Source organism: Mixophyes fleayi, chromosome 3 (assembly GCF_038048845.1).
Source record: "Mixophyes fleayi isolate aMixFle1 chromosome 3, aMixFle1.hap1, whole genome shotgun sequence".
Taxonomy (NCBI): domain Eukaryota; kingdom Metazoa; phylum Chordata; class Amphibia; order Anura; family Limnodynastidae; genus Mixophyes; species Mixophyes fleayi.
This window is the reverse complement of record NC_134404.1, coordinates 185,711,426-185,727,431: the sequence shown is the minus strand read 5'-3', so window position 1 is coordinate 185,727,431 and position 16,006 is coordinate 185,711,426. Positions and strand designations below refer to the sequence as shown.

Here is a 16,006-nt window from a genome sequence, read left to right as displayed (position 1 = left end):
TTTACCAGGAACCAGTGCCACCATGGTACTGTGTCAGCATTACTGATAGATTGCTTGTTTCACATAAATATTGGTCCAGTTCACAAAATTGCCCCTATTTGTAGTTGTTACACTGTAAATTGTAATTTACTAATATAGGTGGGTGCTAATACTAGCATTAGGAAGGCAACATAAATGATAACCAATATTGACTAGTAATATAATATTCTCACTGGCAGGGCCGGACTGGGACTAAAAATCAGCCCGGGCATTTAAAGTACACAGGCCCACCTTACAGCAGGAAAGAAACTGTGTGCCGCAGCGCACCGTCGGCGCCGAAAAGGGCGTGACCACATTGTGTGGTGGGTGTGGCCAACATGGGGCATTGAATCATACATTATTACAAAACATTACATTTATCACACCCTCCCAGCCACATCACGCCATCCCCTAGGCACATTATGACACCCCCAGCCCACTGTACTTATCTATGCTTCTGGTACTGCTGACATCCATCAGGGTGGGAACTTCCTGTAGAGTGAGCAAGGAAGCTCTTAGCCTCACGAGATTGCCAAATATTGTGAGACTTAGAACTCCTTGGCTTGCACTTCAGGCTCTTATTGAACCATGTCACGTCTGTGATGGACTGAGATTTTTTGCATTTCTCATGTGCTATTTTTGGATGTGCTTCCATACTAAAGAATCAGTATATGAGTGATGGCCACACTCTATATTTGTAGCGCATTCAGTTGTTCTATTGATTTTTAATTTACAGCCGCAGTTGTTCTCATTTTAGTTAGGACTGTATTATACCTTAACTTGTTGTATTTTCTATGTAATGTTGAAGCTTTTGTATACTATATGCCATATTTTTGAGGCTGATTATAAAACATCTTCATATATATTTAAACTAGTGCCTTTTTTCTGTATCTCACCACAATACCTCTGGTACTAATTAATATACTTTGTGCCGACCAACAGCGCAACCTTTTATGTTTTTGTTGCACTTCAGGCTGTGTCCTATCCAGGGACTGGGAGCAGCTATCCACTACCTCCTGCTAACCAGAGCTGGATTAATGCTCGGGGGGCTCGGGGTATTTAAGACAGGGGGCCCCTATTATGTAACATGGTTTTCATTTTAGACAAATGTTCGACAAATACACAGGCAATACTTTGTGCAATACTGTTATTTGCACGCAGCTCTGCCTTCACAAGCAGTACAGAGTGAAGTGGGACTTACCTCCCAACTGTCCTTGTAGTCGGACCAAATCTCACTAAAATTTGGGACAGTTGGCAGACAGTCCTGCTCTCTCCTACCTATTCTTGTCACTTTCACCACCTGTGGCTGCTGGTATCTTTAGTTGCTGCTTGTCTGGATCCTGGAATGTTGGAGGCCCTATTTAGAAAAAAAATGGGTACATGTAATTTAAAAAACTCCAACCAGCCCTGGTGTTTAATCAATACAACAGGTGTTTTATAATCAGGCCTCCCTCCAGCGCCAACATTCACGTTATTCACGTTTAATAAATAAACCTATTTCCCTCCAAACAACCCCAGCAATAAATTAAATACCATTTACGTTTTAGAAATATACCTATTTCTTGCAACCAACACTGCCATTAAATAATTTATATTCACATTTAATAAATAGACGTTATTTTTTTCCCAAACAGCCTCACTTTCAATTAATAGCCCCCAAACCACCCCAGCATTAAATTAAAGGTCCAATCACCCCTCCTTAAATTGCTAGGCCCCAAATTAAAGTGACCCGCATCACCCCACAATAAACTAGAACCAATTAGCCCCCACCTACACTCCAGCATTAAATTACTAGCCTACCTCCCACAATATATTAACACTCTCCCCCTTCCCTCATGCCTGAGTACGTGTCCCCAATTGATATTAAGCACCATAGAGCCCACAAATCATATTATGCCATACAGTTGTGCTCCCAAATCATATTATAACACAATACTGCTCCCAGTTGATATTATACCACAATAGTGCCCCAGTTCATATTATGCCACAATAGTGCCCCCAAATCATTATATGCCATACAGAAATGCCCCAAATCATATTATGCCACAATTGTGCCCCCAAATCATATTATGCCATACAGTAGTGCCCCCAAATCATATTATGCTATACAGTAGTGCCCAAAAATCATATTATGCCACAATAGTGCCCCCAAATCATATTACGTCACAGAGTGAACATACTAACACCACTAAATTATATTCTTATAGTTTATATAAATATTCATTAAGAATAATTATGGACTATACAGCATCTTCCCCTCCCCTTTTTTCTGTGTTGCATCCTTCCTCTCCCCCCCTTTTTTCCGTGTGGCATCCTTTCTCTCTCCACCCCCTTTTTTTCTGTGTGGCATCCTTTCTCCCCCCCCCCCTCTTTTTCTGTGTGGCATTCTTTCTCTCCCCCCCCTTTTTTCTGTGTGGCATCCCTTCTTTTCCCTCCCCGTTTTGGTGCACTTACCTTCTCAGCTCTTTTCTTTTCTTGTTTCTGTCTTCTGTCTTCTTCTCTGTTCACTCCTCTGACAGCTGCCTTGCAGGACCCGGACAGATTTGAATGTGCAGCGCTGCGCGTGCCACATGTGATCTGGTTGCTGGTTCCTGGGGAGGAGCCAGCCAACAGGAAGCCTGTCACTGTCGGTGCACTGACAGTCCAGGACGCGGCCCATCTGACCATCATCCCTTCTGTCATTTGCCAGAAGTGCCAGATGGCCAGTCTGGCCCTTCTCACTGGGAAAAAAAGTTTAATGTTTGTATGACATTTTCAAGCAATTAGCTTTGATCTCATAGATGAGTGAACCATGTAAGTATTGTTGTGTCAGGATACAAAAAGTGACTTACTCAGTTCCTTATTTTAAAAATGAATCCGTTATATTCAAGACATTAGTCATTTTGCATAATATCCATCCACTTCCGTTTTTATTTACATTGCTTTCAATTATATTTAATTAATGATCACTTTTCCACGGATTTAGATGTTAGGAGTGTGTTCTAAAAAATATAGTTATATTGTGTGCCCAATTGTCATCTTTGTATTATGCACATAAATACAACTTAAAGACTGGAGTTGGATAAGAGGAAAAGAGCACGCCGGTCCATTATGCACATGAACTCAGAAGTAAACGGTTCAGCTGCTGCTGTTCCTAAGATATCCAAGTGGCCAGCGTGTTTATTCAAAACTACATACACCACAGCTTGCAACAAGGATAACACTGCATTTATTACTGCACAAAGACATTGCAGCGGTAAATCATGCAAAGTAGGATCCAGTGTAAATGTGTGTCATACAAGCCCGGTACACAGATGGAACAGAGAGTCAAATCAGCCATTACTCAAGTGTACAGCGAATTTAGCAGCCTCATTCCCCCTACCAACAGTTAAAAGTTAATAAAAATGTCAGAATATATTGCACAGTGCCAGCCTTCAATGGCACTATAGAAGATCGTGTCACATACACTATATGACAAAAGTATTTAGCCACACCTGTTAATTATTGAATTCAGGTGTTTCAATCAGACCTGTTGCCTGCGGTGTATAAAATTAAGCACCTAGCTATGCAATTTCCATTTCCAAACATTTATGAAAGAAAATGTTTTGTTCTGAAGAGCTCAGTGACTTCAAGTGTAGTACTGTGACATTTCATCCCTGCTGGATATTCCACAGTCAACCGTAAGTGATATTATTAGAAAGTGGAAGCGTTTAGGAACAACAGTAACTCAGCCATGAAGTGGAAGACAGCATAAAATGAAAGAGCCAACGACTGCTAAGGTGCATGGTGCGTAAAAGTTGATAACTCTCTGCTGATTTCATAGCTGTAGAGTTCCGAACTTCCACTGGCATTAACGTAAGCACAAAAACGGTGCGGCGTGAGCTTAATGGAATGGGTTTCTATGGCCAACAACTGCATGCAAGCCTCACATCACCAAGATTAATGCCAATCGTCAGATGGAGGGGTGTAAATCACACAGAGACTGGACTGTGGAGCAGTGGAAACGTGTTCTGTGGAGTGACAAATCAAGCTTCTCTCTTAGGCAGTCAGGTGGGCGAGTCTGGGTATGGCGGATGCTGGGAGAACGTTACTTGTCTGACTGTATTATGCCAACTGTGAAGTTTGGTGGAGGAGGGATAATGGTATGGGACTGTTTTTCAGGGTTTGGACTAGGCCCCTTATCTCCAGTGAATCTTAATGCTTCCACATACCAAGTAATTTTGGACAATGCTATTCTTCCAACTTTGTGGCAACAGTTTGGGGAAGACCCCTTTTTTATTCCAACATGACTGTGCCCCAGTTCACAAAGCAAGGTCTACAAAGACATGGTTTGATGAGTTTGGTGTGGAAGAACTTGACTGGCTTGCACTTAGCCCTGACCTCAACCACATCAAACACTTTTGGGATGAACTGAGATTGCAAGCCAGGCCTTCTCGTCCAACATCAGTGCCTGACCTCCTGAATGCTCCCAAATTCCCACAGAAACACTCTAACATCTTGTGGAATATTAAAGTATATGTATTTGAAATCAATGTTATTACAGTCCCTACCTACTGGTGTAATGGTCATGCGTCTGAATACTTTTGTCCATATAGTGTATGTAGAATTTATTTTTTTTACTTTATTGTGATGCAAATAATGTTTGCAGTGGAAAAGAAGAGTGAGTCCTAACTGTAATGTGGTCAAAGACTTACAATTTGTTGCCAAGTTTATTAACATCAATAAAATGCACTAGCAAAATGTTTGTTGATGTTCTAATGAACCATTTAAACCCCAATCCACTAGTAATTGTGGACAAATTATGTTGTCACAAAAGAATGTATGACACACCAGCTGTATTTTAAACAGATAATGTATTGTATTCGATATGGTCAGACCTCACATGAAGCCAGCCACTGTTGCTTTAAAAGGAATGAATGCACGACATGTCATAAAAAGGAACATATTGAAAGATTGCACAATCAGGTAATTAAACAGAAAAGTCACCATGAACGAAATAAACCTTCATAGATGCACTAGGTGACAGAAAGCGAGTCTGAGCAGAAAAAGACTATCCTATCTTGAATTGCCTAGTATAATTGTGGAGAACTGAAAAGTAATGTGGATCACCCTGAAGTGACAGGAGTTAAGGTAAAAATGGAATTAGACACAGGATTTGCCCTTTCAGTTATTACAGTAAAAGAGTATTACAAGTTGTTTACAGAAATTCCATTACGAAAAAACTCTGTATTGTTGAAGACTTATACTGAAGAAAAAGTGTCTCCTGTAGGGAACATTTTTGATGAGAAATACAAATATAAAAACACAAATTATACCTGGAAGTATTACAAAATGTCACACCAGCATTGTTTGTATCAAATAGGGATGCTGCTATTAAGAGAATTAATAAGTTAACTGATGCACTACGTATATTTGAAAAAGGATTAGGAACACTCAAAAAATGAAAGCCAGCATTGTATTGGATAAAAAAGCTACTCAGAAATTTTACAAAGATCGACCATATGTAATTTGACCAAGGGTGGAGGCGGAGCTGAAATACTAGAAAATGCTGGACTTTTGTCACCTGTAGAATGGAGTGAGTGCCCATAGTTCCAGTATTGAAGAAAGGTAAAGTGGAAAACATTAACATATTCTGTGACTTTACAACAACGACTAATCCAGTGCTGCACATAGTACAATGTCCGCTAACAAAGATTGAGGACAGCTCTGTTAGGAAGAGACCGCTTTATAAAAATAGATTTGGCACTAGCGTATATACAAATGGAAGTTGAAGATATGTCAAAGGAATACTTGACAATCAACACACACAAAGGTTTGTTTAAATACAACTGTCTTGTCTTTGGAATAGCTTCAGCTCCAGCAATTTGGCATAGGTTACCTTAATGTTATTGCCATTACAGAAAAAGATGACCATTTAAACAATCTTAAAAGTGTACTCACCACACTACATGAATATGATCTGAGAGCCAATCAAGATAAATGGGAATTTGAAAGAAGACATTTCTTAATGTAGACTGTAATTAACAAAAAATAGTTTGCCCAAGTCTGACAACAATATTGAAGCAGTGCTACGAGCACCACAACTATAGTCCAGTAATTTATTTTCACAAATTTCTACCTCATATATCAACAGTATTACAGCCATTGAGTGCTATCTTATGGAAGGCCGCACCATTGAAATGTTTTACAAAATGTGTAAAGGCTTTTCAAGAGACAAAGCAGCTGGTCACATCAGACAAGGTCTTCATGCATTTTAACCCATCACTATCTATCTAGTGGTAGTTATGCATACCTGCCTCACACAGCTATTTCCTCTAGCTGCTTGTGGGAGGGATGGGACTTAATGATGTCATCACAGCCTGGGAATGGGGCGAAAGCAATAATAAAGCTCTACAAGTGCTTTTTTATTTCCAAGTGCATATCTTGTTATGAAAACTATGTTTGTAATCCTGCCTCTTACAGTTGATTAATTCCAAAGCAAGCCCCACAAAGTATTTTAAGTGGTGTTTAGAAAAAAATATATTCATTTTCTTTTAGTTTACTTTCTTGCAGTTTCAATTTAAAAAAGCAAAAACTTTTTTTGCCATATTAGGTGTTGATATTTTGCATTGACAGGAGGTATAAGCAAACTAATGATATTTTCTAAAACTTTAAAGTTTTCTGGAAAATAAAAAGGTATCATTTGTGTGGTTACTGCATAAGCAAATTACTGATATTGATGTTGGAATGTGAGCAGCCCAAAAAAGTGGCAAAGGGGTTAACAGTGGTTGATTCATATTGGTCACAGACCACCAACCTCTTGTGTCTATATTCAATCTTCAGAAGGGAGTTCCTGCAATGACAGCTGCCAGATTACAAGATGTTCCTTATTCTTATTCGAGTTCACACTTATAAGATTGAATTTAAAGGAATGAAACATTGCGGCAATATTGACGATTTGTCATGATCCCCTCTAAGGCAAGCTGATGAGTCTATCCAAGTGGACCGTGAAGATATCACTCTATTTTGGTAGGGCAGCTTCCAATAACTAATGCTATTATCAAGTTAGAAACCAGAAATTATTTGGTGTTATCTAAATTCTTTAATATTACAGTTAAAAATTGGTAAAACATGGCAACTTATTGTATCCAGGATGTTTAGGAAGACGAGACTAACCATCTGTATCTCAAGGAACATTAATGTGTGGGTCCAGAGTAGTAGTGGCTACCAAGCATTGTACAGGGATATTGGAAGAATTGCATGAAGACCATCTTGGTACAGTAAAAATGAAGGTCTTAGCTAAATGTTGCGTATGGAGGCCTGGAATCGATTGTCGGACTGAGTCAATATTATAAGACTGTTCAAAACTCACATCCAGCAATGCCATTACACTCTTGGGAATGTTCATATTGATTTAACAGGTCCCTTCATGGATCACATGTTTGTGCTTGCAGTGGATGCACATTCAAAGTGGCCTGCAATCTGTTGTCTGAGAAAACTATTGCTGTATCTTCTCTAGAGATGGGTTACCCAAACAAATCTGTGATACTGGAGGTCGGTTCATTTCCAAATTCCAGAGGTTCCTGAAAAGTAATGGCATAAAACATTTCACTCCAGCACCATACCACCCAGCCACAAATAGATTAGCTTAAAAATCTGTTCAGTAAGGTTGCCCGCTGTCCCCACTACTGTTCGCTCTATGCATAGAACCTCTAGCAGCCAAAATACGCTGCAATCCTGACATAACTGGTATCTCCCTGGGTGCTGAACAATATAAAAATTCCCTCTTTGCCGACAATGTATTATTAACATTGACAAACCCGATGGTTTCGCTCCCAAATTTAATGTTAGAACTAGAACATTTTGGTAAGCTATCGGGTTACAAAATCAATGACTCTAAGTCTGAGGCATTACCGCTTCATATCCCTCGTATCACTAGAGAAGCTCTCCAACAGTCCTTACATTTCAATGGCGGCCTCACTCAATCAGATATTTGGGGATAAATATCACTAAACACTTTTCTGGTCTTTACAATTCAAACTATCTACCTCTACCTCTACTATCTATCTACCTCTACTAACCAATATCCAACAAGACTTATCTAAATGGGAATTCAGGTAATTAAGATAAACATCCTTCCCCGCCTACTTTATTTATTTCAAACACTCCCAGTACCAATCCCTCGCAAAATCTTAATAACGCTCCAATCGACCTGTAACCGGTTTATATGGCAAGGAAAGAAACCTAGATTAAGTAAGACCATGCTGGCTAAGCCCAAAGAGGCTGGAGGCCTTGGCCTTCCGCTAATACATGAATACTTTCTGGCTACTCAGTTAAGTTTTGTCATTTCTTGGCACCTTAACCCGGGCCTGAAAAAGTGGGTGGACATTGAAAATGTTTTGTCACCAGTCACCCCCGTGCATCACCTACCATGGCTTCCCAGATCCAGTAGACCTGTTGCGGCATACTCTTGCCCCTCCATATCTTTTACACTAAATTCTTGGGATCTGGCCAACAAAAAACATAGCCTGGCACCTTACCCGTCTCCTTTGACACCTATCTGGACTCACCCACTTTTTCAGCCAGCTAGGTCAAAAGTGACAGCCGACTGGTGGAAAAGGCATAAAATGGAATGCTTCCTCCATATTGTGGGGGAAACTGCTCCTGCCTTATATGAAGAAATCCAGAATAAATGCCATCCGCCCCTATCGGTTCATTTCCAATATATACAAATTCAGAACTTTATACAGTCACAAGCCGGATCCACCCGATTGCGTAAAAGATCCCCATTTGAGCGACATTGTATACATTCGGCGGGACGCAGGGGTAACATTTCAATTTTGTACCGCATGCTTATAGCCCCTCTGGACCAAATTCCCGAACCTCACGAGGAGGCTTGGCAACAAGATCTAGGGATAACACTGGACAGCGAGGAGTGGTCTACCATTCGTGCGAAAACTGCAAAGGTCTCCATAAACGCAGGTGTTCAAGAAAATTGCTTTAAAATTTATTTGCGCTGGTACCTAGACCCAGAAAAACTGCACCGTATGTACCCATCTGCTTCTGACCGTTGCTGGCACTTATGTGGAGCTAAGGGTAGTTTTCTGCACATTTGGTGGGAATGCCCGGTTGTCCAAGCTTTTTGGAATCTAACTCTGGCTATTACACGTAAGGTAACTGGAATCAGAGTTACTAAGGTACCAGCTCAGGTGTTGCTAAATCAACCTATTCCTGATACAAGCAAGGCCGAAAACTGTTTAATCGCTCATATCTACCAGGCTTCCAAGTTACTTGTTGCAAGAGCATGGAAGCAACCATCCGCTCCTTCTAAAACAGAGCTGCTTAATCGTATTTGGTTTATCTCCTCTATGGAACACATCTCTGCTCTACTGAATGACACTGTTCCCAAATTCCGGGAAGTTTGGACACCATGGTTCAAGTGGAAACAATCTCCTGTTCCGGGTATTGTTTGATTCGAACAACCTAAGCCTATACCCTCCCCCCCCCCCTCCCTCCCTTCTACACCCCCCCTCCCCACCCCAAAAAACCCCCAAAAAACAAAAACACCGCTTTACCATAAATGTTTTCAAGTCTTAACAACTAATGGATTACCCTGTTTCTTCTTTCAGCACTGTTTCCTAAATGACGCTAGGGCTAAATTTTATATGTGCTAATTTGGGTCTTCTATTTTTGTATTATCTGCCACGTGTTGTTGGCATAACTGTTAAGTATGTTACCTCTTTTGTCTCTGCGGTTTCAAAATAAAAAAAATAAAAAAAGATCTGTTCAGTATATCAGGACCATGAGCCACAAGCAAATTACTGTTCAACTCAAAATCAACAATTTCATATGTGTTTATCAAAATGAAGAACGTACTACAGGACAAACTGCAGCAATTATGTTCCTCCGCAGGAACCTGAGGTCTTTTTGGAACCTATTTAAGCCAGAAGGATGTCAAGGAGTCCGTAAGAAGCAATTCAAATAAATATGAAAAAACAACTAGAAATTTTGATTTTGGTCAAGAAGTGCTAGCACAAAATTTTCTAGAGGACAAATGGCAACTTGGGAAAATCATTTCAAGATCTGGTTCCTTAGTGTATACTGTTACTGTTGGAGAAGGCTTATGGCATTGTCATGTACATCAAATCCTTAATGCAGATGGGAAAGAGGGCGCAAGACCAAATGGCGAACCAATTCTAAAGAGTTCAAATGTTTTCAAACCACTTAAAGAGCAAAGCATAATGTTAGTTGAACAACCTCTCTTTTGCGTCCATATAAATTTATATTCAAAAAGATGTAACTACAGAGACATTAGTAGCTACACAATTAGTAGCTACACACTAAACTTACCCGGGAAGACTAAAAGATCTTAATATGTATAGTTTGGAGCAGAGAGAGGAAAGGGGGGAGACATGATAGAAACTTTCAAATATATCAAGGGTTTGAGCAAGGTACAAGAGGGAAACATTCTTCAAAGGAAGAGAAGTACTAGAACACAAGGACATGCACTGACACTGGAGGGAAGTAGGTTCAGAGGAAATTTGAGGAAAAATTACTTCACAGAAAGGGTAGTGGATAAGTGGAATAGCCTTCCATCAGAGGTGGTTGAGGCTAATACAGTAGAGCAATTTAAGCATGCTTTGGATAGACATAAGAATATCCATATAAAGAATAAAGGATCGAATAGGGTTTGAGGTCACTATAGGTTAATGAAACAATGGGCAGACTAAATGGGCTAAGCGGTTCTTGTCTGTCGTCAAATTCTATGTTTCTATATTACATCACTTACCCAATAAGAATGTGGGTCTTCACCTGTACTTGAGGAAGGCAAGTGAAGACTCACATTCTTTATATGAATGTGGACTACTTTATAGTTCCGCAAAGTTAGACGTTAGTAGTGTCTTCTAAAAAATGTATTTATATCATATGCTCAACTGTCATCTTTCGTATTATGCACATGAGCTTAGAAGTAAACAGTTCAGTATCTGCCGTTCCTTATATATTTAGGTTATCAGTGTGCTTATTAAAAACTATATACACTACAGTAATCAATCTATCCATTCATGTCATGTGTTGCAGAATCTGATATTTATTCTATTTATAATATAAGTATTAATATATATATATATATATATATATATATATATATATCTCCTATATGTCTCCAAATATATTATGTCAGGCTTACAACATAGTTGGCTACTGTCTCTGAATGTCCGGGAGACTCACGAATTTTTAGGAGTTCTCCTAGACTCCCGGGAGAGCAGGGCAACTTCCCACATGCTGCCCACATCGTTGGTGAAGTGGGTGGGGGTGGGATTATTTTTGGCATATTGACCCCGTCCCCTGCTGTAATAGGCCAAATTTTGTTCATTTTCACAGAGGGGTGGGGCTTAATGATGCTGTTCGCATGACCTCACCCCCAATACGCAGCATGGAGGGGAGATCTCCAAAGTTGGTAAGTATGGCTTACAATTGGCTGGTTTGTAACTAAAAAGGCGAAATTAACTAGTCTAATCACACATTTATGCGTATGTGTGCATGTGACTGGCTGCATGTGTTTTAATGGGGTGTACTGTATTTAGCTACAGTCCAAGAAATATATCTATGTGATAATAAATAAACTACATGCAAAGATATATGATCTTCTCTCATTGACTTTGAAGAATATATTTTGTCCAACACTGCAGCCTTATATATGCAGGGTGATTCAAAGTCGCAGTACACCCTTTTATTTCAAAAACTCTACAGGAAATTGGGATACCTGAATACTCCAGTAAGGTATGGGTGACGTGGTCTATCTTTTACGGTATGTACCAAACATGGATGCCATCTTGAAATCGGCCAATCGGCCCAATTCCTGTAGAGTTTTTGAAATAAAAGGGTGTACTGCGACTTTTGAATCACCCTGTATAATAAATAAATATTTATATATAGTTTTAATGATTCCAAAGTTAGTTCAAGGCATGAAAACTCAGTTCTATTTAACTAATACTTTATTTATACAAGATAAGAAATGGGCCTGAGTCATTAAGGAGAGCAAAGCAAAAAAATTAGTAACTTTGCACTTGGGCAAAACCATGTTTCATTGGAGAGGAGGTAAATTTAAAATGTGGGGACATATTTATATTTAGGGTAGGGAATGTCCTAGAACAACTTTAAATTTCTGTGTAAAAATAAAGCTGTTCAATATTTGTGTGCTGCGTGAAAAAACAGCCAGTATTTTCCTTACATGCAAAATTATAAACAATTTTGCACCCCTTGCATTGTAACATGGTTTGTCCAGGATCAAATGTTTATGCCTTGCTCACCTTAATGACTCAGTGGTAATAAGTCTTCTAATTATTTATGCTTCCTTAACGGCTTGCATAACAAAAACACAAAACTATTTTGCAAACACTAAACACGAAATACATACTTGCAAGAATGATATGAGGGTAAATATATGGCTACCTTTCCTTAGATATCATAGACTCCTTCATTTTGTCCCCTCACCAACTCCATCTACAACTGAACTTAAGATTACTCTTACTTTAAATTGTCCAATAATTATACCATACCTCCATGGAATTTTCCCATAGTGTAATGCAATCTAGCCTGAGTAATTTTCCAGAGTCCTTAAACAATTCTACATCAGGGTGACAAGAAAAGAGGGCGCCATAAAATGTAGGATATCTTTTCATCACTAAGGGAGGAATTCAATTGGCCGTGTTACCGTAAAAAGTAATGCAGCCTGCGCACTATTACCGTTATTACGATCGTTTCAACACCGGCGTTTTGCTCGCCGCTCCCTGGGTTGATTTTGATGTATAAATAGCATTTTACGTGGGATCCCTAATGTAAATATCAGTGATCTCTTTGTGTTAGCTGATTACAGTGGACAAACTCGTTATTCATACACAGGTGTTCTAAGTTTTGACTCTAATCTATTGTACACCCTGTTTTTATAGCCTAATCAGTGATCTTTTGGACTACCTATCCTAGCATTCATTTGTTTGCTGTGAATAAGATTTTAACATCCAAAAACGAATTCCCTATTTGACACATTTTATGCAGATAAACTACAGAGCCGTGTCTTCAAATTTTAGCGCCTGATTTGAGAAACAAAAATGCTGCACCTCCAGCCCTCAATTTTAGCCAGAAGAACTTAAAATATTGATAAAGTGTGCCTCTTTTCAGCGTTCGCCCCTATCGCACAGCCCTAGCTATGCCCCTAATAAACTATATCATAACCAATCTATTTCTTTCTATAAGTGTAAACTATTATCTGTAATATTTTAATTAATTACATATCTGGTAACACTTATGTCATGTTATATAAGCCCTGTTATCTCCTTTATCTATGTTTGGAGGTTTTGGGTTTTTTTTTGCCTCTACTCCTTTCGGATTCACTTATAATATTCTCTCACTCTCCTTTTATTTTTTTTAAACCCCACTTCACTCCCTTTCTTTCCCCAATTAACCTGACGCTCGGTTGTCATGCTGGCTTACACACTTGAGATTCCTGCAGCAGCGTGATTGCATAGCAGGTCTTTTCTGTGTCTGGCAGCCACAGTGGAATATTTAAGCTTTCACTCAATGAATCTATGAAGTTTTAAGCATTGAAACTAAAGCTGGGTACACACTACAGAAATTTCGACCAACTTTTTATGCGAGCGATTTTACATGCGATCGATGGTCTGATCGCTCGGTCCATGGACTGCATACACACTAGCCTTGTTTAGGACGATAAAGGGAAGAGCGGACATCCCTTTAGCGACTTTTTACAGCCATGTTGTCGTGAGCAATGACTGTAATTTTGTACTCACTGTTGTGGATCGGTCGGAAGTTTATACACACTACGCAGCGGAAACGAGATTGGAACGAAAATATTAAACTGTACGACCAACCAAATGAGGCTATAATCGTCCATTTGGGCAGACTTTTGACCATCGTGTCACTGCACAAACTGACCCGATTTTTGAACGAGCGGTCGTATGTCGGCTGTTTGAGCCGATTATTGACCGAAAACAGTGTAGTGTGTACCCAGCTTAAGCGGTATATTTACTAAACTGCGGGTTTGAAAAAGTGGAGATGTTGCCTTCAGCAACCAATCGGATTCTAGTTCTCATTTATTTAGTACATTCTACAAAATGACAGCTATAATCTGATTGGTTGCTATAGGCAACATTTCCACTTTTTCAAACCCGCAGTTTGGTAAATATACCTCTAGATCTTTTCTTATGTGGTATATAGGGGTTAAACCTCACAGTGATTTTTGATATGGTCTTGCAGGTGATAGTTGGACACTAGTGTGCATCATATACATTGTGAAGGGCTCCTGTGTATTATACATCTTCTGTATTAAATGTAATTAAAATAATTGTATCTGCTTCAATGGAAAAATCTAATAGAATGTGATAAATCGCAAAATTGTTGTGAGTTTGGTGCTTACATTTAACCTGTATTTGTGGGAGGAGCAAAACGGTTAATTTAAATAGATTACTATGACAAAAATAGATATAATTTTCCTTCCCTTAGATGTGCATTAAAATGTTAAAAGGTAACCACCCTAACTTGACTTTTAAAAAAGCATTTTGCCTAATTAAAATCATGCTGGGTACCACAACTGCAACATAACTCCTGATACTAGATATAGAACTTTTGTCTTAAATCGACAGTTGTAGATATGGCTGTTGCTGCAATTTCAGATATCTTGCAAATAACTGACATTCATTGGCAAGGGCGGATTGGGAACTTAAAGTGGCCCTGGAAAAAATTATTCAAGTGGCCTCAAGCTGGTGGGACCAAATAATATGTGGGTGTGACCAACACAAAAGTAGGTGGGATTTTCTACCACTGGAATTTGATTGTAGTAACATTTGGGAAAATCTAGCTGTGATGTCTTAAGACATGGTGGGGCATTTCTAAAATAATGCAAGGCAAAAGCTGCTAATACTGTGTTATAAAAATACATCAATGCTTTTGCATTATCATCAACTGGTTTATGACTCTGTGCTCCAAATTGTTTAGTTGCCTACTAACACATTATTCCAATATTCCTTTCCATATGATACATACTTCCAATGGTCCCATAAGAGGGGCCAGCCACTAACCACCACCCTGCCCCCTGCTAGCACCCTTGGTCCAGGGGAGCTCCCCCGGAAGAAAAAAACGCACTTTAAGAAATAAAAAAAAATTGTGCCACTGAAATTTTCCCAGTAAGGCCAATGACCATATCTGTGATTAGTGTATATCATTTTATTACAGTTCATGAGACTGAATCATACCAATTAAACTAATTTACCTATTAATTTATTAATTAAACATTTTGTTTGTTTGGTTCTGTGAGCTATTAAACAAAATGAAACGCTATTATTCATGATTTCTGATCAAATCTTACTATAAAATATACATTCATAGTACATTTTTATATGTTTGTTAATTGTTTTCATAAAAAATACCCTCCAGCATTCTAAGTATTTAAGTTCGATAAAGAATAATTGTTTATATTTGTTGAATCTTCTGATCATTATTGCAAAAAAGTTTTTTCAACCAGCCTGTAATGTATATAAATATTTTTACCAGTGTGTTCATCCTAAATTTATGATTTAGCCAACACTACATGCTGATTTATTCTGAAAACTACAATGATTCAATAAAATGATATTTGTGGCTACACATTAAACACATTGTTTGTATTTTAAAGAATATGAAAATATTTTTTTCATAAAATCCTCATTTCTAAACACATCTTCATTTTAGAAAAATACTTTCCCTGATGATATTGGAATAGCCAACTGGATAGAACACATTTTCCTCTCTCATGGTGCATTGTTGGCCAAGAGCTGTCAAGCTGCAATGTTACTAGCAAAGCATGATCCAGAGGTTCAGTCTATGGCTTTCCAGTACGGGAAGCACATGTCTTTAAGTTACAAGGTATGTATGGTCACATATTATTTTTCACTGTCAGACACATTTTGTTTTACATGAGTTGGGGGACTTTGCATGGCTATGATGTGCTTCTAGAATATGATATACACAACTTCTG

General features: G+C 38.8%; 1 protein-coding gene across 3 annotated transcripts in view; it reads left to right on the top strand.

Annotated features, from left to right (window-relative positions):
- The window catches only part of PDSS2 (decaprenyl diphosphate synthase subunit 2), a 306,498-nt gene that overhangs the window by 278,563 nt on the left and 11,929 nt on the right, over window positions 1-16,006 (top strand). For all 3 annotated transcript variants that reach the window (XM_075202873.1, XM_075202872.1, XM_075202871.1), the window contains exon 6: window positions 15,721-15,894. In XM_075202873.1, coding sequence (XP_075058974.1) covers window positions 15,721-15,894 — 174 coding nt within the window. The remainder of the gene's footprint in view (window positions 1-15,720; window positions 15,895-16,006) is intronic.